Source organism: Ranitomeya variabilis, chromosome 4 (genome assembly GCF_051348905.1).
Source record: "Ranitomeya variabilis isolate aRanVar5 chromosome 4, aRanVar5.hap1, whole genome shotgun sequence".
Lineage (NCBI taxonomy): Eukaryota > Metazoa > Chordata > Amphibia > Anura > Dendrobatidae > Ranitomeya > Ranitomeya variabilis.
In genome coordinates this window covers 233,629,791-233,650,829 of record NC_135235.1, presented here as the reverse complement: position 1 = coordinate 233,650,829, position 21,039 = coordinate 233,629,791, and the positions used below count along the sequence as shown (strand labels likewise).

At 48.7% G+C, this 21,039-nt stretch overlaps 1 protein-coding gene across 2 annotated transcripts in view; it reads right to left on the bottom strand.

Moving 5' to 3' along the window:
- APLP1 (amyloid beta precursor like protein 1) overlaps positions 1-21,039 on the bottom strand; it is a 70,407-nt gene that overhangs the window by 27,821 nt on the left and 21,547 nt on the right. For both annotated transcript variants that reach the window (XM_077260215.1, XM_077260216.1), the window contains exons 2-3: positions 607-756; positions 124-253 (exon numbers count right to left, since the gene is read on the bottom strand). In XM_077260215.1, the coding sequence (XP_077116330.1) occupies positions 124-253; positions 607-756 (280 nt within the window). The remainder of the gene's footprint in view (positions 1-123; positions 254-606; positions 757-21,039) is intronic.

Below are 21,039 nucleotides of genomic sequence, written 5' to 3'. Positions count from 1 at the left end.
TTATGGAAGAACGTGGAGGCAGGCGGGAAAGATCTACAACTTCCCAGCAGTAAGGGAGCAGCTAATGAGGGCAAAGGGGCTTCATAGTACCGCCCCCAAGGAGCGCCCACCGGCCACACCCACCGAGGCAGAGGTGCGGGACCACGATGTGCAGCCGACGCTTGCATTCAGGTTTTTGCTTCTGGCACCAGTTTGTCACTGTGACCGGCTGAGCAGCTTCTGTCACCCCTGTAATCTGCAACTCCGGGTACATCTGCGGAAGAGGGACAATGAGGGGCATGACGGACAGTATCACACAGGAGAGGATTAGATACACGGCTCAGCAGACAGTATCACACAGGAGAGAATTAGATACACGGCTCAGCAGTCAGTGTCACACAGGAGAGGATTAGATACACGGCTCAGCAGACAGTATCACAAAGGAAAGGATTAGACACACGGCTCAGCAGACAGTATCACACAGGAGAGGATTAGATACACGGCTCAGCAGACAGTATCACACAGGAGAGGATTAGATACACGGCTCAACAGACAGTATCACACAGGACAGATTAGGATACAATGGCTCAGCAGTATGTCAGGTTGGGTATCTCAGCCGCTCATCACCTGTCTGCAGTACTGTAGGATTTCCTCGTTGCTTCCAGGGCAGCTGGGGACTCCGCGGGGATCAGCCACCCAGTCGCCTCTCATGAGGTCCATGTGAAGAGGTACCCGGCCACAAAAGAGCACCAACTGTGGCCGCCATGCTGCGATGCTCTGCAGACCGAAAAGAGAACAGACATTAATGTTTAGAAATCGATAGGAAATATGACAGGGGGCACTATAGGGAGGATTACAGGGAGCACTATAGGGAGGAGTGTACAGTGTAGTGCCCTCAAATCTGCCTTCACCTCTGCTAAACAGGCCTACTTCACAACCTTCGTATCTTCCCTATCCTACAACCCCAAACAGTTATTCACACTTTTAACTCCCTCCTCCTCCCCCCACCACTGCCCCCTGCAACCACCCTCATCTCTGCTGAGGACTTTGCCACACACTTCAAAAATAAGGTCGACCAAACAAGGCAAGTCTTCATTGTTCAAACACCACAACCCCTTTGTATGCCAGACCAATGCCCAAACCCCATAACCTCCCTCTCCAACATCATTGAAGGGGGGCTTAATTGTCTCCTCTCCAAATCGCACCTCACCACCTGTGCGCTTGACCCCATCCCATCCCACCTCCTCCCCAACCTCACCACCACACTTATCCCATCCCTAACCCACCTCCTCAACCTATCACTAACTTCTGGCACCTTCCCTTCTGCTTTCAAACATGCCACAATCACGCCTATCCTTAAAAAGCCAATCCTCGACCCAACTGCTGTGTCTAGCTATCGCCCAATATCGCTGCTCTCATTCTCTTCCAAACTCGTGGAGCAGCACGTCCACGCTGAACTTTCCTCCCACCTCTCACCTAAAGGCCCCGTCTCACATAGCGAGATCGCTAGCGAGATCGCTGCTGAGTCACAAGTTTTGTGACGCAACAGCGACCTCCATAGCGATCTCGCTATGTGTGACACGTACCAGCGATCAGGCCCCTGCTGCGAGATCGCTGGTCGTGTCGGAATGGCCTGGACCTTTTTTTGGTCGTTGAGGCCCCGCTGACATTGCTGAATCGGTGTGTGTGACACCGATCCAGCGATGTCTTCACTGGTAACCAGGGTAAACATCGGGTTACTAAGCGCAGGGCCGCGCTTAGTAACCCGATGTTTACCCTGGTTACCAAAAAAAACAAACAGTACATACTCGCCTTTCGGTGTCCAGGTCCCTTGCCGTCTGCTTCCTGCTCTCACTGACTCCCGGCCGTACAGTGAGAAGTGAGAGCACAGCAGTGACGTCACCGCTGCGCTCTGCTCTCACTGTACAGCGGCTCAGTCAGAGCAGGAAGCAGACGGCAAGGGACCTGGACACCGAAAGGCGAGTATGTAGTGTTTGTTTTTTTTGGTAACCAGGGTAAACATCGGGTTACTAAGCGCGGCCCTGCGCTTAGTAACCCGATGTTTACCCTGGTTACCCGGGTGCTGCAGGGGGACTTCGGCATCGTTGAAGACAGTTTCAACGATGCCGAAGTCGTTCCCCTGATCGTTGGTCGCTGGAGAGAGCTGTCTGTGTGACAGCTCCCCAGCGACCACACAGCGACTTACCAACGATCACGGCCAGGTCGTATCGCTGGTCGTGATCGTTGGTAAATCGCTTAGTGAGACGGGGCCTTAACTTGCTCTTTGACAATCTACAATCTGGTTTCCGCCCCCATCACTCAACTGAGACAGCCCTGACCAAAATCACTAATGACCTACTTACAGCCAAAGCTAACGGACAATACTCTGTACTCCTTCTAGACCTGTTTTCTGCTTTCACAGTTGACCACTGCCTCCTACTACAGATCCTCTCCTCCTTTGGCATCAAAGACCTCACCCTATCCTGGATCTCCTCCTACCATTCCAACAGCACATTCAGCGTCTCCCACTCCCACACTACCTCCTCATCCCACCCTCTCTCTGTTGGAGTCCCCCAAGGCTCTGTTCTAGGACCCCTACTCTCCTCAATCTATACACTTGGCCTGCGACAACTCAAAGTCCCATGGATTCCAGTATCACCTTTATGCTGACGACACTCCGATCTACCTCTCTGGCCCAGACGTCACCTCTCTGCTGTCCAGAATTCCGGAGTGTCTATCAGCCATATCCTCCTCCTTCTCCTCTTGTTTCCTCAAACTCAATGTGGACAAAACTGAAGTCATCATCTTTCCTCCAGCTCATAGATCTTCCTTACCTGACCTATCTATCACCATTAATGACATCATGCTTTCCCCCAAACCGGAAGTCCGCTGCCTCGGAGTAACCCTTGACTCTGCCCCGTCCTTCAATCCGCACATCCAAGCTCTTTCCTCCTCCTGTCGCCTCCAGCTGAAAAAAAATCTCCAGAATCCGTCCTTTCCTCAACTCTCAATCTACTAAAATGCTTGTGCATGCCCTCATCTCCCGCCTCGATGACTGCAACATTCTCCTCTGTGGTCTCCCTGCTAAGACTCTCGCACCTCTCCAGTCCATCCTTAACTCTGCTGCCCGACTAATTCATCTCTCTCCTCACTACTCCTCCGCTTCCTCCCTCTGCAAATCTCTTCACTGGCTCCCATTCCCTCAGCGTATCCAGTTCACACTACTAATACTGACCTACAAAGCCATCCATAACCCGTCTCCTCCATATATCTCTGAACTAATCTCCCGATATCTTCCCTCACGTAATCTCCAGTCGTCCTTCTCTCCTCCACACTTATTAGCTCCTCACCCAACCGCCTCCAAGACTTCTCCAGAATATCCCCCATCCTCTGGAATTCTGTGCCCCAACACGTCCGGCTATCAACCACATTCGGATCCTTCAGACAGAACCTGAAAACCCATCTCTTCAGGAAATCCTACAGCCTGCACTGACCCCGCTGCCTCCTCACCACTACTGGAGCTACCGCCTCACCAAGACCGGAGCTACCGCCTCACCAACACCGGAGCTCCTGCAACCCTCAACCTATTGTCTCCTTCCCCACCATCCTGTAGCATGTAAGCCCGCAAGGGCAGGGTCCTCGCCCCTCTGTATCAGTCGGTCATTGTTAGTTTATGTAAGTGATATCTGTAATTTATATGTAAACCCTTCTCATGTACAGCACCATGGAATCAATGGTGCTATAGAAATAATAACATAATAATATAGGGGGCAGTGTAGGCAGTATTATATAAAGCATTATCAGGCCACAGATGGTATAAGGCCGGAGTTACACTTGCGAGTGCAATGCGAGAAACTTGCGCAAGTCTCTCGCCTCAATACCCGGCACTGCCGACGGCACTCGGGACCGGAATGTTCAGCTGCATAGAAATACATGGAGCCGCACACTCCGGTCCTTAGTGCCGGTGGCAGTGCCGGGTATTGAGGCAAGAGACTCGCTCGAGTGTGACCCCGGCCTAATACTGACTATTATATGGGGTATTATAGAGCCATAGACGGCCGCCCTTATATTTTAACTAGATGGATGCCCAATGCTATCGCATCGGGAGGGCGGTAATGTCACGATGGGGGCAGGCGAGCGGTGCTGTTGTTGGCTAATGGCATCCTGTGATAATCTAATGACTTTTGCATCAGGAGACTCATGTGCTTGACGACTACGCTTATATGCATTGTTTTGTCCTAGAGATGCTGATGCTCTTCAAGAGTCTCATTTGCCCTTTGTTGTCTTCGACGTTGTGCCTTTGTTGCATTCCTTTCATTGTCATTGGCGTACTTTTTAGGAGGAGCCATGTTGGCGTTGATATTTGCTTTTTGAAGGAGTTTTCTTGAGAACAAAAGTTCATTTTAAAAATTGTCTGTGTCTGACCGTGTACCGAGCATACCACAGCTCCTGGGCAGGGGAGGAAGCAAAAGACAATACTGACATTACAGCAGGAGATCGCAGAGGATACATTTTGTGAGGTAAAATATTTTTTAAAAACAGTCAGTGAAATATTTTACCTCACAAAATGAATCCACTGCGATCTCCTGCTGTAATGTCAGTATTGTCTTTTGCTTCCTCCCCTGCCCAGGAGATGTGGTATGCTCCACACACAGACAAGTTTTAAAATGAACTTTTGTTCGTGGGAAAACTCCTTTAATGTGACTGGCTTCCTCTGCCTGTAGACACGTCGCGCATCTGCTGCCGGGATCAGCCGAATGATTCACTGCACCAGCTCATAATTCACAGGCGCAGTAAATCAGACCGCCGCCATCTTTGTGCAGACAGATAGCGGCGGTCACATTAAAACTGCGCATGCGCTCCTCCTGTACAAAGATGGCGGCGGTCAGTGAATCATTCGGCTGATCCTGGCAGCGGCGTGTTTGCGACTGTGTTCCACTGGTGGTACCGCGCAAGAGGCTGCGTGTGTGTCTGAGTGTGAGTGTGTGAATGTGAGTGTGTGTGGTGCGTATGGCGTATAGAGTGTGTGTGGTGAGCTGGTGTTCTGCTGGTGGTACCGCTCAATAGGCTGGTACCAGCAGCAGTTTCCATATTGAGACACCCATCACTTATGTGTCCCAACATGGCGGTCGGTGAACTTCCTCCGCTTGGAATTCTGGGATACGGTGACATCTGGACAGAACAGGAAATGAAAACATTACAAGGCAATTATATAAATAGATGGGTATAACACCGGGTGCCATGGACAGCAGACAGGGGGGGGTCAGGCAGATCCCACCATTGTTACCAGTTGTCGGGGGACGCAACACACCTCTGATTCCAATAGATGGAATATACACTGCTCAAAAAAATAAAGGGAACACTAAAATCCCACTTCCTAGATATCACTGAATGAAATATTCCAGTAGTAAATCTTTATTCATTACATAGTGGAATGTGTTGAGAACAATAAAACCTATAAATGATCAATGTAAATCACAACTAATATCCCACAGAGGTCTCGAGTTGGAATGATGCTCAAAATCAAAAGTGGAAAATGAAGTTACAGGCTGATCCAACTTCAGTGGAAATGCCTCAAGACAAGGAAATGATGCTCAGTAGTGTGTGTGGCCTCCACGTGCCTGTATGACCTCCCTACAATGCCTGGGCATGCTCCTGATGAGGCGGCAGATGGTCTCCTGAGGGATCTCCTCCCGGACCTGGAATAAAGCATCCGCCAACTCATGGACAGTCTGTGGTGCAACGTGACGTTGGTGGATGGTGCGAGGCATGATGTCCCAGATGTGTCCAATCGGATTCAGTTATGGGGAACGGGCGGGCCAGTCCATAGCTTCAATGCCTTCATCTTGCAGGAACTGCTGACACTCCAGCCACATGAGGTCTGGCATTGTCCTGCATTAGGAGGAACCCAGAGCCAACCGCACCAGCATATGGTGTCACAAGGGATCTGAGGATCTCATCTCGGTACCTAATGGCAGTCAGGCTCCTCTGGCGAGCACATGGAGGGCTGTGTGGCGCCCCAAAGAAATGCCACCCCACACCATTACTGACCCACTGCCAAACCGGTCATGCTGAAGGATGTTGCAGGCAGCAGATCGCGCTCCACGGCGTCTCCATACTCTATCACGTCGGTCACATGTGCTCAGTGTGAACCTGCTTTCATCTGTGAAGAGCACAGGGCGCCAGTGGTACATTTGCCAATCCTGGTGTTCTGTGGCAAATGCCAAGCGTCCTGCACGGTGTTGGTCTGTGAGCACAACCCCCATCTGTGGACGTCGGGCAATCAGACCATCCTCATGGAGTCAGTTTCTAACTGTGTAGACACATGCACATTTGTGGCCTGCTGGAGGTCATTTTGCAGGGCTCTGGCAGTTCTCCTCCTGTTCCTCCTTGCACAAAGGCGGAGGTAGTGGTCCTGCTGCTGGGTTGTCGCCCTCCTACGGCCCCCTCCACGTCTCCTGATGTACTAGCCTGTCTCCTGGTAACGTCTCCAGCCTCTGGACATTACGCTGACAGACAGCAAACCTTCTTGCCACAGCTCGCATTGATGTGCCATCCTAGAGGAGCTGCACTACCTGAGCCACTTGTGTGGGTTGTAGAGTCCGTCTCATGCTACCACGAGTGTGAAAGCACAACCAACATTCAAAAGTGAACAAAACATCAGCCAGAAAGCATTGGTACCGAGATGTGGTCTGTGGTCCCCACCTGCAGAACCACTCCTTTTTTGAGGGGGTCTTGATAATTGCCATTAATTTCCATCTGTTGTCTATTCCATTTGCACAACAGCATGTGAAATTGATTGCCAATCAGTGTTGCTTCCTAAGTGGACAGTTTGATTTCACAGTAGATTGATTTACTTGGGAGTTATATTCTGTTGTTTAAGTGTTCCCTTTATTTGTTTGAGCAGTGTACATACAGTACAACCATACCACATATGCACTGTACCTATACAGCACCCTCATACAGTACCCATAAAGCCTGATGTTATACATACAGTACACCCATACCACACATGCACTGTACCTATACAGCCTGATAATATATACACACACACACACAGGTACAGTTACTGCCAACTCCACAACAACCAATGGAACAACTAGCTGTCACCACCAGTTGTCTTGTATATGGTGATTGGACACCTGTTACAGGTAGCGTATAGCTCCAAGGGTGCGGTTTACAGAACAAGAGGAACAGAGCTATTTAATTTATATATTTAATCCAAAAATATAGGCAGTGTTTATAAAAAAATATACGAAGATGATACAAAATGGGAAAAAAACAATACAGTACAATTACATTAGATAAAAAGGAATAACGAAAGAAAATTACTAAATCTGATGTCATGGAAATGGCTCAGAGCTTAGCAGACAGAGCATAGCTTAGCAACAAAAATGGGACAGAACCCACAGCAAGCTGTACTTCTAAGGACTGACAAACGGCCAAACCCAACTTCTGATCTTTATTAGATTAAAGCTACGCCCACATACCTCCCCTTGATAAGCTCATGTGGGGGCAGTTTGTGGGATGTGCTCAGCCATTCAGAATTTTATGAAATCCCCAAATTACAGGATATCTTCACCCCCCAAGGTCCCAGGCGGTAGATGTCATCATGTTTCCTATCGCGATTTTACCTTTCGATAGGCAAAATGTCTCTTCACTGAAGAAGAGGACTTGAACTCTAGAGCGCCACCAATTGGAAGTAGCAATCCTACAAGTCAATATTAACCCTGTAACGAGCCTTGCAATATGACTTAGGATAAAAGCCAAATCAGAATCTCAATTTGCAGACAATTTCTGGGTACTACATCTCATCGGTGCAAAGTATGAGATCTAATTTGCATTTTTAATTTTCTATACAATGCGCTTAAGTCTCCTCATACTGGTGTGCCAGGCCTTGCATGTCACTCTCCATAAGGAGAAAACTCACCCCTTACATATCTTTCGATAGAATTGAAATATGACAGATATCATCATCCATTGGGCCGTTATTAAGTTGGCTAGGTTCTGATGAGTGATGTGAGTGAACATGTTCTGTTCGTCCATTTGCTACAACACTGAAAATCTATATCCCATTCCTATATAAATATCGGATTGTTAGATTGTTGCAAACCCCCAATATTCATATCTGGACACCGGAGACAAAAAGTCTAAGACGCTTTTTTGATGAAAGGAAGCTCCCTCCTTGGAACAAAGGAAGCCCCTGCTCTTCTCCACCTATGCGTAAACAAATCTTAGGCTTGCTATCTTTTCCTCAAAGCATTCTCTGCTGTATTTACCTGGTCACTGCAGAAGGCTGCTACTTCAATGGAGATGGAAGTGTTAGCTCTCTTTCCCTTTTCCCGTTATTAGTTTTTCTCACTTCCCCATACGTTCAATGTGAGGGTGATATGTCCCCTTCTCTGGAGAGGTCTGTATGGATTTTAATTTTTCTTTACGACACAGGGTATTACATATTTCATGGTGTATTATGGGGCTGCAGACGGTCGTCCTTATATTTTAGTATTACAGGGCTCCACTGACAGCAATGGATTGTGACATACTCCGGCGGTGGATGTAGGTCAGCAGCAGCGGTCACGTATGTCCGTCAGTCATGACAGCGCAGAGTCGAAGCATTCACGTCTGTCTACATCGAGCCAAACTACTTTGCTCCTTTTAGACCAAAATTTGCCTAGAGTGACCCCCTTCCCCTCCCCAGACCCGTGTTTTGTCCCCGCTCTCGCCCCTTTTGGATTCAGCATTGGTAACTATTAGAAGGCCGCTCAGATATGGTAGGAATCATAAGGGCAGGTCCCTCTGATAGTTCTTCCTGGCAGTAGTTCACTGGAAAATTGGCCTCATGCATAAGTTTATATTGACATCTGCTTCTGCAACGCCGCATAAAAATATCTAAAAAAAAAAAAAAACCTCCTGTGAACGTATTGATGGCGGGGCCGAGAATTATCCGTCCGCAGCCACTTAAAGAAATTGGAAAATGAAAATAATGATTATTGCAGATTAGATGCGGATCGCAGCGACCTAGATTCACGGCATTATTGTAGGAAACAATCATTGTGATGGAGGGAGATAAACTGTTATGCAACAGCAAAAAAAAACAGGGAGATCAGCAGAAAATCCACGAGCAGCGGCCATTCCTGCATGACAAATGATGGCGGGTGTGTGTAGAGATATACGTGGGGACATCACAGCATGCTGCCCGTGACAGGGGGGAAGGTCTCATGAATAGTGGCAGAATAATGACACACTGTATGGCGCTGTTATTTGTAGGTTGTATGGCACTGTTATGTGTAGGTTGTATAGCATTATTGTATGGCGCTGTTATGTGTATGTTGTATGGCGCTGCCATGTGCACATTGTAGGGCACTGTCATGTGTACGTTGTAGGACAGTCATGTGTACGTTGTATGGCACTGTCATGTGTACGTGGTAGGGCTCTGTCCTGTGTACGTTGTATGGCACTGTTATGTGTACGTTGTATGGCACTGTCATGTGTACGTTATAGGGCACTGTCATGTGCTCACCTCATGGTAGTTATGTGTAGGTTGTATGGCGCAGTCATGTGTATGTTGTAGGGCAGTGCCATGTGTAGGTTGTAGGGCACAGTCATGTGTACGTTGTAGGGCTCTGTCCTGTGTTCGCTGTATGGCACTGTCATATGTATGTGGTAGGGCACTGTCATGTGTACGTTGTAGGGCACTGTCATGTGCTCACCTCATGATACTGTTATGTGTACGTTGTATGGCACTGTTATGTGTAGGTTGTAGGGCACTGTCATGTGTACGTTGTAGGGCACTGTCATGTGCTCACCTCATGATACTGTTATGTGTACGTTGTAGGGCACTGTCATGTGCTCACCTCATAGTACTGTTATGTGTACGTTGTATGGCACTGTTATGTGTAGGTTCTAGGGCACTGTCATGTGCTCACCTCATAGTACTGTTATGTGTACGTTGTATGGCACTGTCATGTGTAGGTTGTAGGGCACTGTCATGTGTAGGTTGTAGGGCACTGTCATGTGCTCACCTCATAGTACTGTTATGTGTACGTTGTATGGTACTGTCATGTGTAGGTTGTAGGGCACTGTCATGTGCTCACCTCATAGTACTGTTATGTATACGCTGTACGGCACTGTCATGTGTAGGTTGTAGGGCACTGTCATGTGTACGTGGTAGGGCTCTGTCCTGTGTACGTGGTAGGGCACTGTCATGTGTAGGTTGTAGGGCACTGTCATGTGTAGGTTGTAGGGCACTGTCATGTGTAGGTTGTAGGGCACTGTCATGTGTAGGTTGTAGGGCACTGTCATGTGTAGGTTTAGGGCACTGTCATGTGTACGTGGTAGGGCTCTGTCCTGTGTACGTTGTAGGGCTCTGTCTTGTGTACGTGGTAGGGCTCTGTCCTGTGTACGTGGTAGGGCTCTGTCCTGTGTACGTGGTAGGGCTCTGTCCTGTGTACGTGGTAGGGCTCTGTCCTGTGTACGTGGTAGGGCTCTGTCATGTGTAGGTTGTAGGGCACTGTTATGTGTACGTGGTAGGGCACTGTCATGCGTATGTTGTAGGGCACGGTCATGTGCTCACCTCATGATACTGTTATGTGTACGTGGAGCGCCCCCAGACGCAGGGCCGTGGGGTACTCGGTACCGGGCCTCTCTGTCTCGGTGCTGGGGTTGTCACGGTGGCTAGACCCGGCCCGTGACCCTGCTAAGAGGTGTCCAATGAAAGGTGTAGGTGGTGGTGCAATTCGCTGTGAATAACGAGGACACAGGGTTGCAGTCTCTTTACCTCCTTATTGAAGGCTTCAAGATGCTCAATCCAGAGTACGGTTAACAGGGCTGTCTGAGACTGGCCGGTCCGATGGCACCTCCAGAGTTCCCTTTGCAGGTGGAAATCTGTGCCTTCCTTCTAGCGCCTGTGTGTTGTAGTACTTCCCTGCTGAGCACCACGGGATAGTCCTCACAACTGTTGTGTCTGTTTTCTGATGTTCTTTCCCACAACTTATGTCTATTCTGATGTTCTTCTCCGTCCCCCAGATGATATGGATAGGACGCACCCGTATGACGGGTAGGCCTGGAGTTCTTCCGGGACCCTAGTGACGCCCCTCTCCCACAGTTGCCCCCTATGTCTGCTTAGGTGATTTAGGTGAGACAGCCAACCTATAATTAACTGTCCTGCCGTTGGTTTGAAGTAACGCTTGGAGCTTGATACTTCCTCGGCGTTCCGGCCACCGGCTACGCGCCTCAGTAGGATGTTGCCTCGATCTTACAGCACGACTCCTACTGGTGTTATCTCCTTTTTGCTTTGATCTCGTTTCTCACTCTCCACAATAAACCTCGCTTCTTGTCCTTTCTTGAGATACCGCCGCGATGTAGTGCAGGCGCGGTTCCTTAACGTTCTTTCCTGTTCGCTAGGCCTCTGTCAGGATCCCACCCCTGACAGGGACCCCCCTGAATCTTCCCCCCGCAGCACCCTCTGCCACAGGATGTTGCCTGGTTCCAACCCAGTCAGCTTCTCTCTAACTTTCTATCTAACCCCCAGTTTTACCAGATTGTGAGGAGTGGCCTAATACATAGTGCCCTTTGCTCCCCCTGGAGGCCAGACTATGAAGTGTATTGGTGTCTGATACCTGGTCAGATGAACTCCTTCAGTGCCATCGGACGTACCATCACTCCCCTTAGCGGCGGAGCATCAGTACTGCAACGACCAGGACTCTGGGGCGCTGCATACGTTGTAGGGCACTGTCATGTGTGCGTTGTAGGGCTCTGTCCTGTGTACGCTGTATGGCACTGTCATCTGTATGGCACTGTCCTGTGTACGTGGTAGGGCTCTGTCCTGTGTACGTGGTAGGGCTCTGTCCTGTGTACGCTGTATGGCACTGTCATCTGTATGGCACTGTCATATGTATGTAGTAGGGCTCTGTCCCGTGTACGTGGTAGGGCTCTGTCCCGTGTACGTTGTAGGGCACTGTCATGTGTACGTTGGTACGTTGTAGGGCACTGTCATGTGCTCACCTCATGGTACTGTTATGTGTACGTTGTATGGCACGGTTATGTGTAGGTTGTATGGCACTGTTATGTGCATGTTGTAGGGCTCTGTCATGTGTACGTTGTAGGGCTCTGTCATGTGTACGTTGTAGGGCTCGGTCTTGTGTACATTGTATGGCACTGTCATGTGTACATGGTAGGACTCTGTCATGTGTACGTTGTATGGCACCGTTATGTGTACGTGGTAGGGCACTGTCATGTGTACATTGTAGGGCACTGTCATGTGTACGTTGTAGGGCACTGTCATGTGCTCACCTCATGGTACTGTTATGTGTACGCTGTATGGCACTGTTATGTATAGGTTGTATGGCACAGTCATGTGCTCACCGCATGGTACTGTTATGTGTACGCTGTATGGCACTGTTATGTATAGGTTGTATGGCACAGTCATGTGCTCACCGCATGGTACTGTTATGTGTACGTTGTATGGCCCGTGGTTGTTCCTTCCCGGTGAAAGACCTGGCTATTCATTGCTTGCGTTGAGAAACACGTGATGGTGTCTCCACGGCTTTTCTACATGCATTTGCATATTTCCCATCAGGAATGGGGGCAGTGTTCTGGATCACTGCGTTGAGAAACACATGATGGCGGGTTAAATCCAGTACTCCCGGACTGGGAAGAAAACAACAATACATGTCAGCAAAAGACATACAAATTTTGAAATGCAATAAACAAGTAATAAGTGAAAATAACAGTGCTTCCCTTTATGGGAGGTGAGGACTCTTAAACGTTACAAACACGGTTAAATATCTTAAATAACACACTATAAATAACTTCTATTACCCAGCCGGGTATTCTACTGAGTGCAAATGCTGAACAATAATTTAACTTTGCCTCTAAGGACGTGTAAGCTGAATCCACTAAAGGCCTATGATAAAACTCCTAAAATAAAAATTAACCTTTCTTCATTTTTCTCTTCTAAGTGCACTATTTTCTTTTTATTCTCTGATTTGTCTTATGCAGGACCGCCTATCTATTTGCCCAGGCCTACTGCCTCTTTCTTAGTACAGGATCACTGAGCCATCTCTCTATGGCTCCTAGGAGGACTCACCCACTAACCCCTACGGGTTCACTTTCCTGTCTTCATTCTCTAGCACATTATTAAACATTTTCTATAATTAACTAACTGGCTACATAACTTTTCTATGTAAAACATTATTTCTATTTACTCTCCTTTAAGGCAACATTATATATTAAATGCAACTGGTGAACATTCCCCTTAAGAGGGAACAGAGTCTCTTTGAAGTAGTGCAACTACTCATGTTGCAAGTCCGTGTAAGGCAGGAACTCCGATGCTGTTTCCAGGAACAGTTTCTTCGCAAAGAGTTCTCTTTTTTGTAAAACCAGTAGAGGGCACCCTTAAGAGGGTGCGAACTATTTACAGAGCAGTTTGTGAACCATTCACCGTCCATGATTCGGTAGTCTTTAAAACAGTGGTAAACAAAACAAAAAGGCAAAATAGGGATCCCATGTCAACTAAGGGATCCCTTTAAGAGATAACCCTGGTCGGGTTATAGCAGCAGAAAAACACAAAAAGACGAACAGTTAACTATATACAGTTTGTAAAGCATTAATGCTTCATTCTGACTGATCAGGAGGTGGCCTCCTTCCGGGCCTCACCTGGCAAACGGCCCGCGGTGGTATAGGAAGGCCCGATCCCCGTCCAGGCAGCGGCAGCACTCCTCTCTGGGCCACCCTCCTCAACCGAGAGCGAGCGCGCCCCATAGATACACGGTGAGTCGGGATATCCTGGGGTTCCGCGGTGGTGGGTTCCGTTACCTTTTCCGCAGGAGATTCGTCCTCCGAGGTCCCAGCAGCAGCCTGGAGGGTGACGCACCGCTGAACGCCCCGAGCCATCCAGCCGACCTCCCTCCTCCATCGGGTATAGGTCACTGCGTCCCGGGCTCCAAGTCGCGGTCCTTATCATATTTTCCACCGCAGGGCTCCACTTCCCTCCGTTCAACGCGGACCTGCAGCGGCTCTCCAATCTCCTGGATAACTCCCCTTCCTTCCCGGGAGTTAAAGAAAACCACCACTCCCCAGTGCGACGGTGGGACCTTCTCAGCACCCGTCAGGTCAATCTGGGCCGCAGGTTGGGGTCTATTCCTCCACGCTGTCATCAGGCACCGCAGGTGTTCTGCCTCCGGCAGGATTCTCAGGCCCTGCGCCTGCAGCTCACACTCTGCCACGGCCGGGATGGAGAGGGCGGGGGACACCGGAGTTAGGCGGACCTCTGTAGGCTGGCCCAGCCGGAAGGTCACACGATCATCGGCCTCCCGGCGGCGTGCTATCCGCCGGGCCTCAGCTGCAGCCACACACTCCTCGGATGGTGGCCAGTTGGGTCTGCCCAGCGGTAACTCCGTGAGGGCCAGTCCCTGCAGCGATGGTGAATCTGGGGCTGTGACGGGTCGCCATCTTTGCCTCTTCCTCGGTGTCTCCTTCCCGCGCTCTCTTTCGTGGGCGGCCCCGTCTCCATGGTCTCCACCCTCCAAAGAGGATCAGAAGGCGGACCTCCGCTGCTGACGGACACGTCCTCAGGACGCAGAAATACTTAGACTGGCGGCCATTGTCTTTCGCGCTCTTCAGCTTGTTCACGCCCACTTCCACGCCCTTCTTCTTCTCCTGCGCTCCTCTTAGCGCTGCAATGGCGGCGGTTTTGGTGGGAGCTTCTGGCGGCAAGTGGCAATCCACAGTCTTTGCAATAAGTCACAGTCCAAGCACAATAAATCACAGTTCCAAGGCACACATGACCTGATTCTTCAGGCTTAAGTAGATCCTGTTCGTGACGCCAAGTTTGGAGCGCCCCCAGACGCAGGGCCGCGGGGTACTCGGTACCGGGCCTCTCTGTCTCGGTGCTGGGGTTGTCACAGTGGCTAGACCCGGCCCGTGACCCTGCTAAGGGGCATCCAATGAAAGGTGTAGGTGGTGGTGCATGGTGCAATTCGCGGTGAATAACGAGGACACAGGGTTGCAATCTCTTTACCTCTTTACTGAAGGCTTCAAGATCCTCAATCCAGAGTACGGTTAACAGGGCTGTCCGAGACCAGCCGGTCAGATGGCACCTCCAGAGTTCCCTTTGCAGGTGGAAATCTGTGCCTTCCTTCTAGCGCCTGTGTGTTGTAGTACTTCCCTGCTGAGCACCACGGGATAGTCCTCACAACTGTTGTGTCTGTTTTCTGATGTTCTTTCCCACAACTTATGTCTATTCTGATGTTCTTCTCCGTCCCCCAGATGATATGGATAGGACGCACCCGTATGACCGGTAGGCCTGGAGTTCTTCCGGGACCCTAGTGACACCCCTCTCCCACAGTTGCCCCCTATGTCTGCTTAGGTGATTTAGGCGAGACAGCCAACCTATAATTAACTGTCCTGCCGTTGGTTTGAAGTAATGCTTGGAGCTTGATACTTCCTCGGCGTTCCGGCCACCGGCTACGCACCTCAGTAGGATGTTGCCTCGATCTTACAGCACGACTCCTACTGGTGTTATCTCCTTTTTGCTTTGATCTCATTTCTCACTCTCCACAATAAACCTCGCTTCTTGTACTTTCTTGAGATACCGCTGCGATGTAGTGCAGGCGCGGTTCCTTAACGTTCTTTCCTGTTCGCTAGGCCTCTGTCAGGATCCCACCCCTGACAGGGACCCCCCCACAACACCCTCTGCCACAGGATGTTGCCTGGTTCCAACCCAGTCAGCTTCTCTCTTAACTTTCTATCTAACCCCCAGTTTTACCAGATTGTGAGGAGTGGCCTAATACATAGCGCCCTTTGCTCCCCCTGGAGGCCAGACTATGAAGTGTATTGGTGTCTGTGATACCTGGTCAGATGAACTCCTTCAGTGCCATTGGACGTACCATCACTCCCCTTAGCGGCGGAGCATCAGTACTGCAAAGACCAGGACTCTGGGGCGCTGCATACGTTGTAGGGCACTGTCATGTGTGCGTTGTAGGGCTCTGTCCTGTGTACGCTGTATGGCACTGTCATCTGTATGGCACTGTCATATGTACGTGGTAGGGCTCTGTCCTGTGTACGTGGTAGGGCTCTGTCCTGTGTACGCTGTATGGCACTGTCATCTGTATGGCACTGTCATATGTATGTAGTAGGGCTCTGTCCCGTGTACGTGGTAGGGCTCTGTCCCGTGTACGTTGTAGGGCTCTGTCCCGTGTACGTTGTAGGGCACTGTCATGTGTACGTTGTAGGGCACTGTCATGTGTACGTTGTAGGGCACTGTCATGTGCTCACCTCATGGTACTGTTATGTGTACGTTGTATGGCACGGTTATGTGTAGGTTGTATGGCACTGTTATGTGCATGTTGTAGGGCTCTGTCATGTGTACGTTGTAGGGCTCTGTCATGTGTACGTTGTAGGGCTCGGTCTTGTGTACATTGTATGGCACTGTCATGTGTACATGGTAGGACTGTCATGTGTACGTTGTATGGCACCGTTATGTGTACGTGGTAGGGCACTGTCATGTGTACATTGTAGGGCACTGTCATGTGTACGTTGTAGGGCACTGTCATGTGCTCACCTCATGGTACTGTTATGTGTACGCTGTATGGCACTGTTATGTATAGGTTGTATGGCACAGTCATGTGCTCACCGCATGGTACTGTTATGTGTACGCTGTATGGCACTGTTATGTATAGGTTGTATGGCACAGTCATGTGCTCACCGCATGGTACTGTTATGTGTACGTTGTATGGCCCGTGGTTGTTCCTGCCCGGTGAAAGACCTGGCTATTCATTGCTTGCGTTGAGAAACACGTGATGGTGTCTCCACGGCTTTTCTACATGCATTTGCATATTTCCCATCAGGAATGGGGGCAGTGTTCTGGATCACTGCGTTGAGAAACACATGATGGTGTCTCCGCAGTGTTGGATGTTTTGATCTCCCCGAGGTCATTCACCCTTATGTTTATAGTCTTTTCACTAGGCACTGCTCCTAATAGCCAGTTTCCTACTCCACACTGATGAGGGACAATACCCCGAAACAGCTGTCTGTGGATGGATACCATGTTTTGGCATAGGTGGTTTTCCTTTATTGGATGCTGCCCTTCCTGTGGTTGTTCCTTCCCGGTGAAAGACCTGGCTATTCATTGCTTGCGTTGAGAAACACGTGATGGTGTCTCCGCGGCTTTTCTACATGCGTTGTATGGCACTGTCATGTGTAGGTTGTATGGCACAGTCATGTGTATGTTGTAGGGCACTGTCATGTGCTCACCGCATGGTACTGTTATGTTTATGTTGTATGGCACTGTCATGTGTACGTTGTATGGCACTGTTGTAGGGCACCGTCATGTGTCACATTGTAGGGCTCTGTTATGTGTACGTTGTAAGGCACTGTCATGTGCTCACCTCATGGTACTGTTGTATGTACATTGTATGGCACTGTGTTAGGTGCTCACCTCATGGTAGTTATGTGTACGTTGTATGGCACTGTTGTAGGGCACTCGTGCACATTTTAGTGCTCTGTTATGTGCTCACCTCATGGTACTGTTGTAGGGCACTGTTATGTGTTGACCTTTGGTACTGCTATGACTTCACAGTTTGGGACGATTATGTATAATTAGTATGGCACAGTTATGAGTACATTGTATGGCACTGTTATGTGTACATTATATGTTACTGTTATATGTATGTTGCATGGTACCGTTATGTGTATTTTATATAGTACTGTTATATGGTACTGTTATGTGTATGCAGTATGGTACTGTTGTGTGTGCGTTGTATGGTACTATTATGTGTATGTTATATGGTACTGTTATATGTATGTTATATGGTACTGTTGTGTGTACGTTGTATGGTACGGTTATATGTATGTTGTATGGTACGGTTATGTGTACGTTATATGGTACGTTGTATGGGACTGTTATGTGTACATTATATGGTACTTCTGTGTGCATTGTATGGTACTGTTATGGGTACATTATATGGTACTGCTATGTGTGCATTGTATGGTACTGTTATGGGTACATTATATGGCACTGTAAAATGCACCGTATGTCGTATGGTACTGTTATGTGTACATTATATGGTACTGTTGTGTGTATGTTAACAGTACCATATAACACACACAACAGTACCATATGTCTACATTGTATGGTACTGTTATGTGTACGTTGTACGATACTGCTAAGTGTTCACTGTAAAGTACTGTTATGTTTTGACTTTATGGCACTGTTATGTGCACACTGTATGGTACTGTTGTGTTCACTGTATGGTACTATTATCTGTACTATATGCTGACATCATAGCAGCATTAATTGAGCAATATAAGAAATGTTCACTGTATCACAGTCTTATGTAGGCAATGCATGGCAGTAATATATTGATACTATACACTCTCAGTCAGATATACACTATATCACAAAAGTGAGTACACCCCTTGCATTTTTGTAACTATTTTATAATATCTTTTCATGGGACAACACAATTTGTGACAGCACAATTTGGCCATTTTTAGTTAGGGGTGTACTTACTTCTGTTGCCAGCAGTTTAGACATTAATGGTACTATAGGTGTCCAGTACAGCAGTTTTATTTGGGCACTCAACAGCACTGTTAATTGGACAGCAAATCTATTCAACATGAACATAAAGGCGCTATACAGCGGTATTATATGGTCACTCATATGTTCATTGTGTCTGTATAGCAGTTATGTACATGTACTTTATGGCAGTTCTTTATAAGAGGCATTAGGCAACAATCTTGCTCTATATTACAGAGTATGGCAGAATTAAGTGACCAGCGTACGGTATCTGTGGAGACACAAGGGTCAGTGGGTGCTCTCATCCGTTGGCCCGAGAACAGCTGCGACTTTGGGGCTTCCAGGGCAGGCAGATAGGCGGTAACGACAAGCCTAGTAAGTTGACAGTCCATTGAGGCACGTGGCCAAGTGACCAGAGGGTCATAACATGTCTTCTCCGAACATCTCCATGGGGCCAGGTGACTGGAGGGTCACAACCTGGCCTCTCTAAACGTCTCCATGGGGCCAGGTGACCGGAGGGTCCCAATCCCGGCTTCCCCAAACGACTCCATGGGTTTATTGCTAGTCAATGGAGCAGATCTCTTTTCTCCCAGCTGGGGCCGTGGTCCCTTAAGCTGGCATCCTGTAGAATGTCAAATCTGTGTTCCCCTTGATGGTGCAATGGTGCCTTGGCTGTTGTTCTGTACAGTCTCTCTCTTCATGGAGTTATGGTGTCCTGGCTGTTGTTCTATCAAGTCACAATGGAAACAGAGGCAGATCCTCCTTTTATAGTTCACAGCTCTTAATCAGGCATTTTTCCACAGGATTGGGGACGCTGGCTGGAGCTCATCTCGCAATTGTTCAAGGGTTCATAATTTATCCCTCAGTGTTTGCAAGTCAAACTGCATTGCCTGGTACAATGGGTAATCAACATTCTACCAAACATTGATTGTTCAATGACCCTGCGACCTTGTCCTCCAAAGATAGCAGGCACTAACCTGCAGGAGGTGATATAGGAGGTAAACAGAAGCCATTCAATAGTTCACAAACATCAATTTAAGAATCAACATTCAGACTCATACGAACAATAGTCTGTTTCTTTACTAACCGAAAAAACACAAATTCAATAGTCAAAGTTCAGACAATAGCCCATGTCTCCTGGGCTACTGAAAATATTTGTCTGGCATAATTAAGATTAAATGAGGTGTCATCACTAGCGTTGAGCGATACCGTCCGATACTTGAAAGTATCGGTATCGGAAAGTATCGGCCGATACCGGCAAAGTATCGGATCCAATCCGATACCGATACCCGATACCAATACAAGTCAATGGGACTCATGTATCGGACGGTATCCCTGATGGTTCCCAGGGTCTGAAGGAGAGGAAACTCTCCTTCAGGCCCTGGGAACCATATTAATGTGTCAAATAAAGAATAAAAAAAAAAAATATTGCTATACTCACCTCTCCGACGCAGCCTGGACCTCAGCGAGGGAACCCGGCAGCATTGTTTGCTTAAAATTCGCGCTTTTCCTTCCTTACGTGAAGTCCCGGCTTGTGATTGGTCGCGTGCTGCCCATGTGGCCGCGACGCGACCAATCACAGCAAGCCGTGACGTAATGTCAGGTCCTTCAGGATTTTAAAATTACGTTCCGGCTTTGTGATTGGTCGCGTCGCGGTCACATGGGCGACGCGACCAATCACAAGCCGTGACGTCACGGGAGGCTGGACACGCGCGCATTTTAAAATGCGCGCTTGTCCTGCCTCCCGTGACGTCACGGCTTGTGATTGGTCGCGTCGCCCATGTGACCGCGACGCGACCAATCACAGCAAGCCGTGACGTAATTTTAGGTCCTTCAGGATTTTAAAATTACGTTCTGGCTTGTGATTGGTCGTGTCGCGGTCACATGGGCGACACGACCAATCACAAGCCGTGACGTCACGGGAGGCAGGACAAGCGCGCATTTTGGGCGACGCGACCAATCACAAGCTGTGACGTCACGGGAGGCAGGACAAGCGCGCATTTTAAAATGCGCGCGTGTCCAGCCTCCCGTGACGTCACGGCTTGTGATTGGTCGCGTCGCCCATGTGACCGCGACGCGACCAATCACAAAGCCGGAACATAATTTTAAATCCTGAAGGACCTGAAATTACGTCACGGCTTGCTGTGATTGGTCGCGTCGCGGCCACATGGGCGGCACGCAACCAATCACAAGCCGGGACTTCACGTAAGGAAGGAAAAGCGCGAATTTTAAGCAAACAACGCTGCCGGTTCCCTCGCTGAGGTCCAGGCTGCGTCGGAGAGGTGAGTATAGCAATATTTTTTTATTTTAATTCTCTCTTTTACACTTTTTTACATTAATGTTGTTTCGATACCGATACCCGATACCACAAAAGTATCGGATCTCGGTATCGGAATTCCGATACCCGCAAGTATCGGCCGATACCCGATACTTGCGGTATCGGAATGCTCAACACTCGTCATCACAATATCATTACTTGACAATGAATGGTGCATTAATTGGAGCTATTATGTGGATACTACATGTACCGGTAATTATGTAAG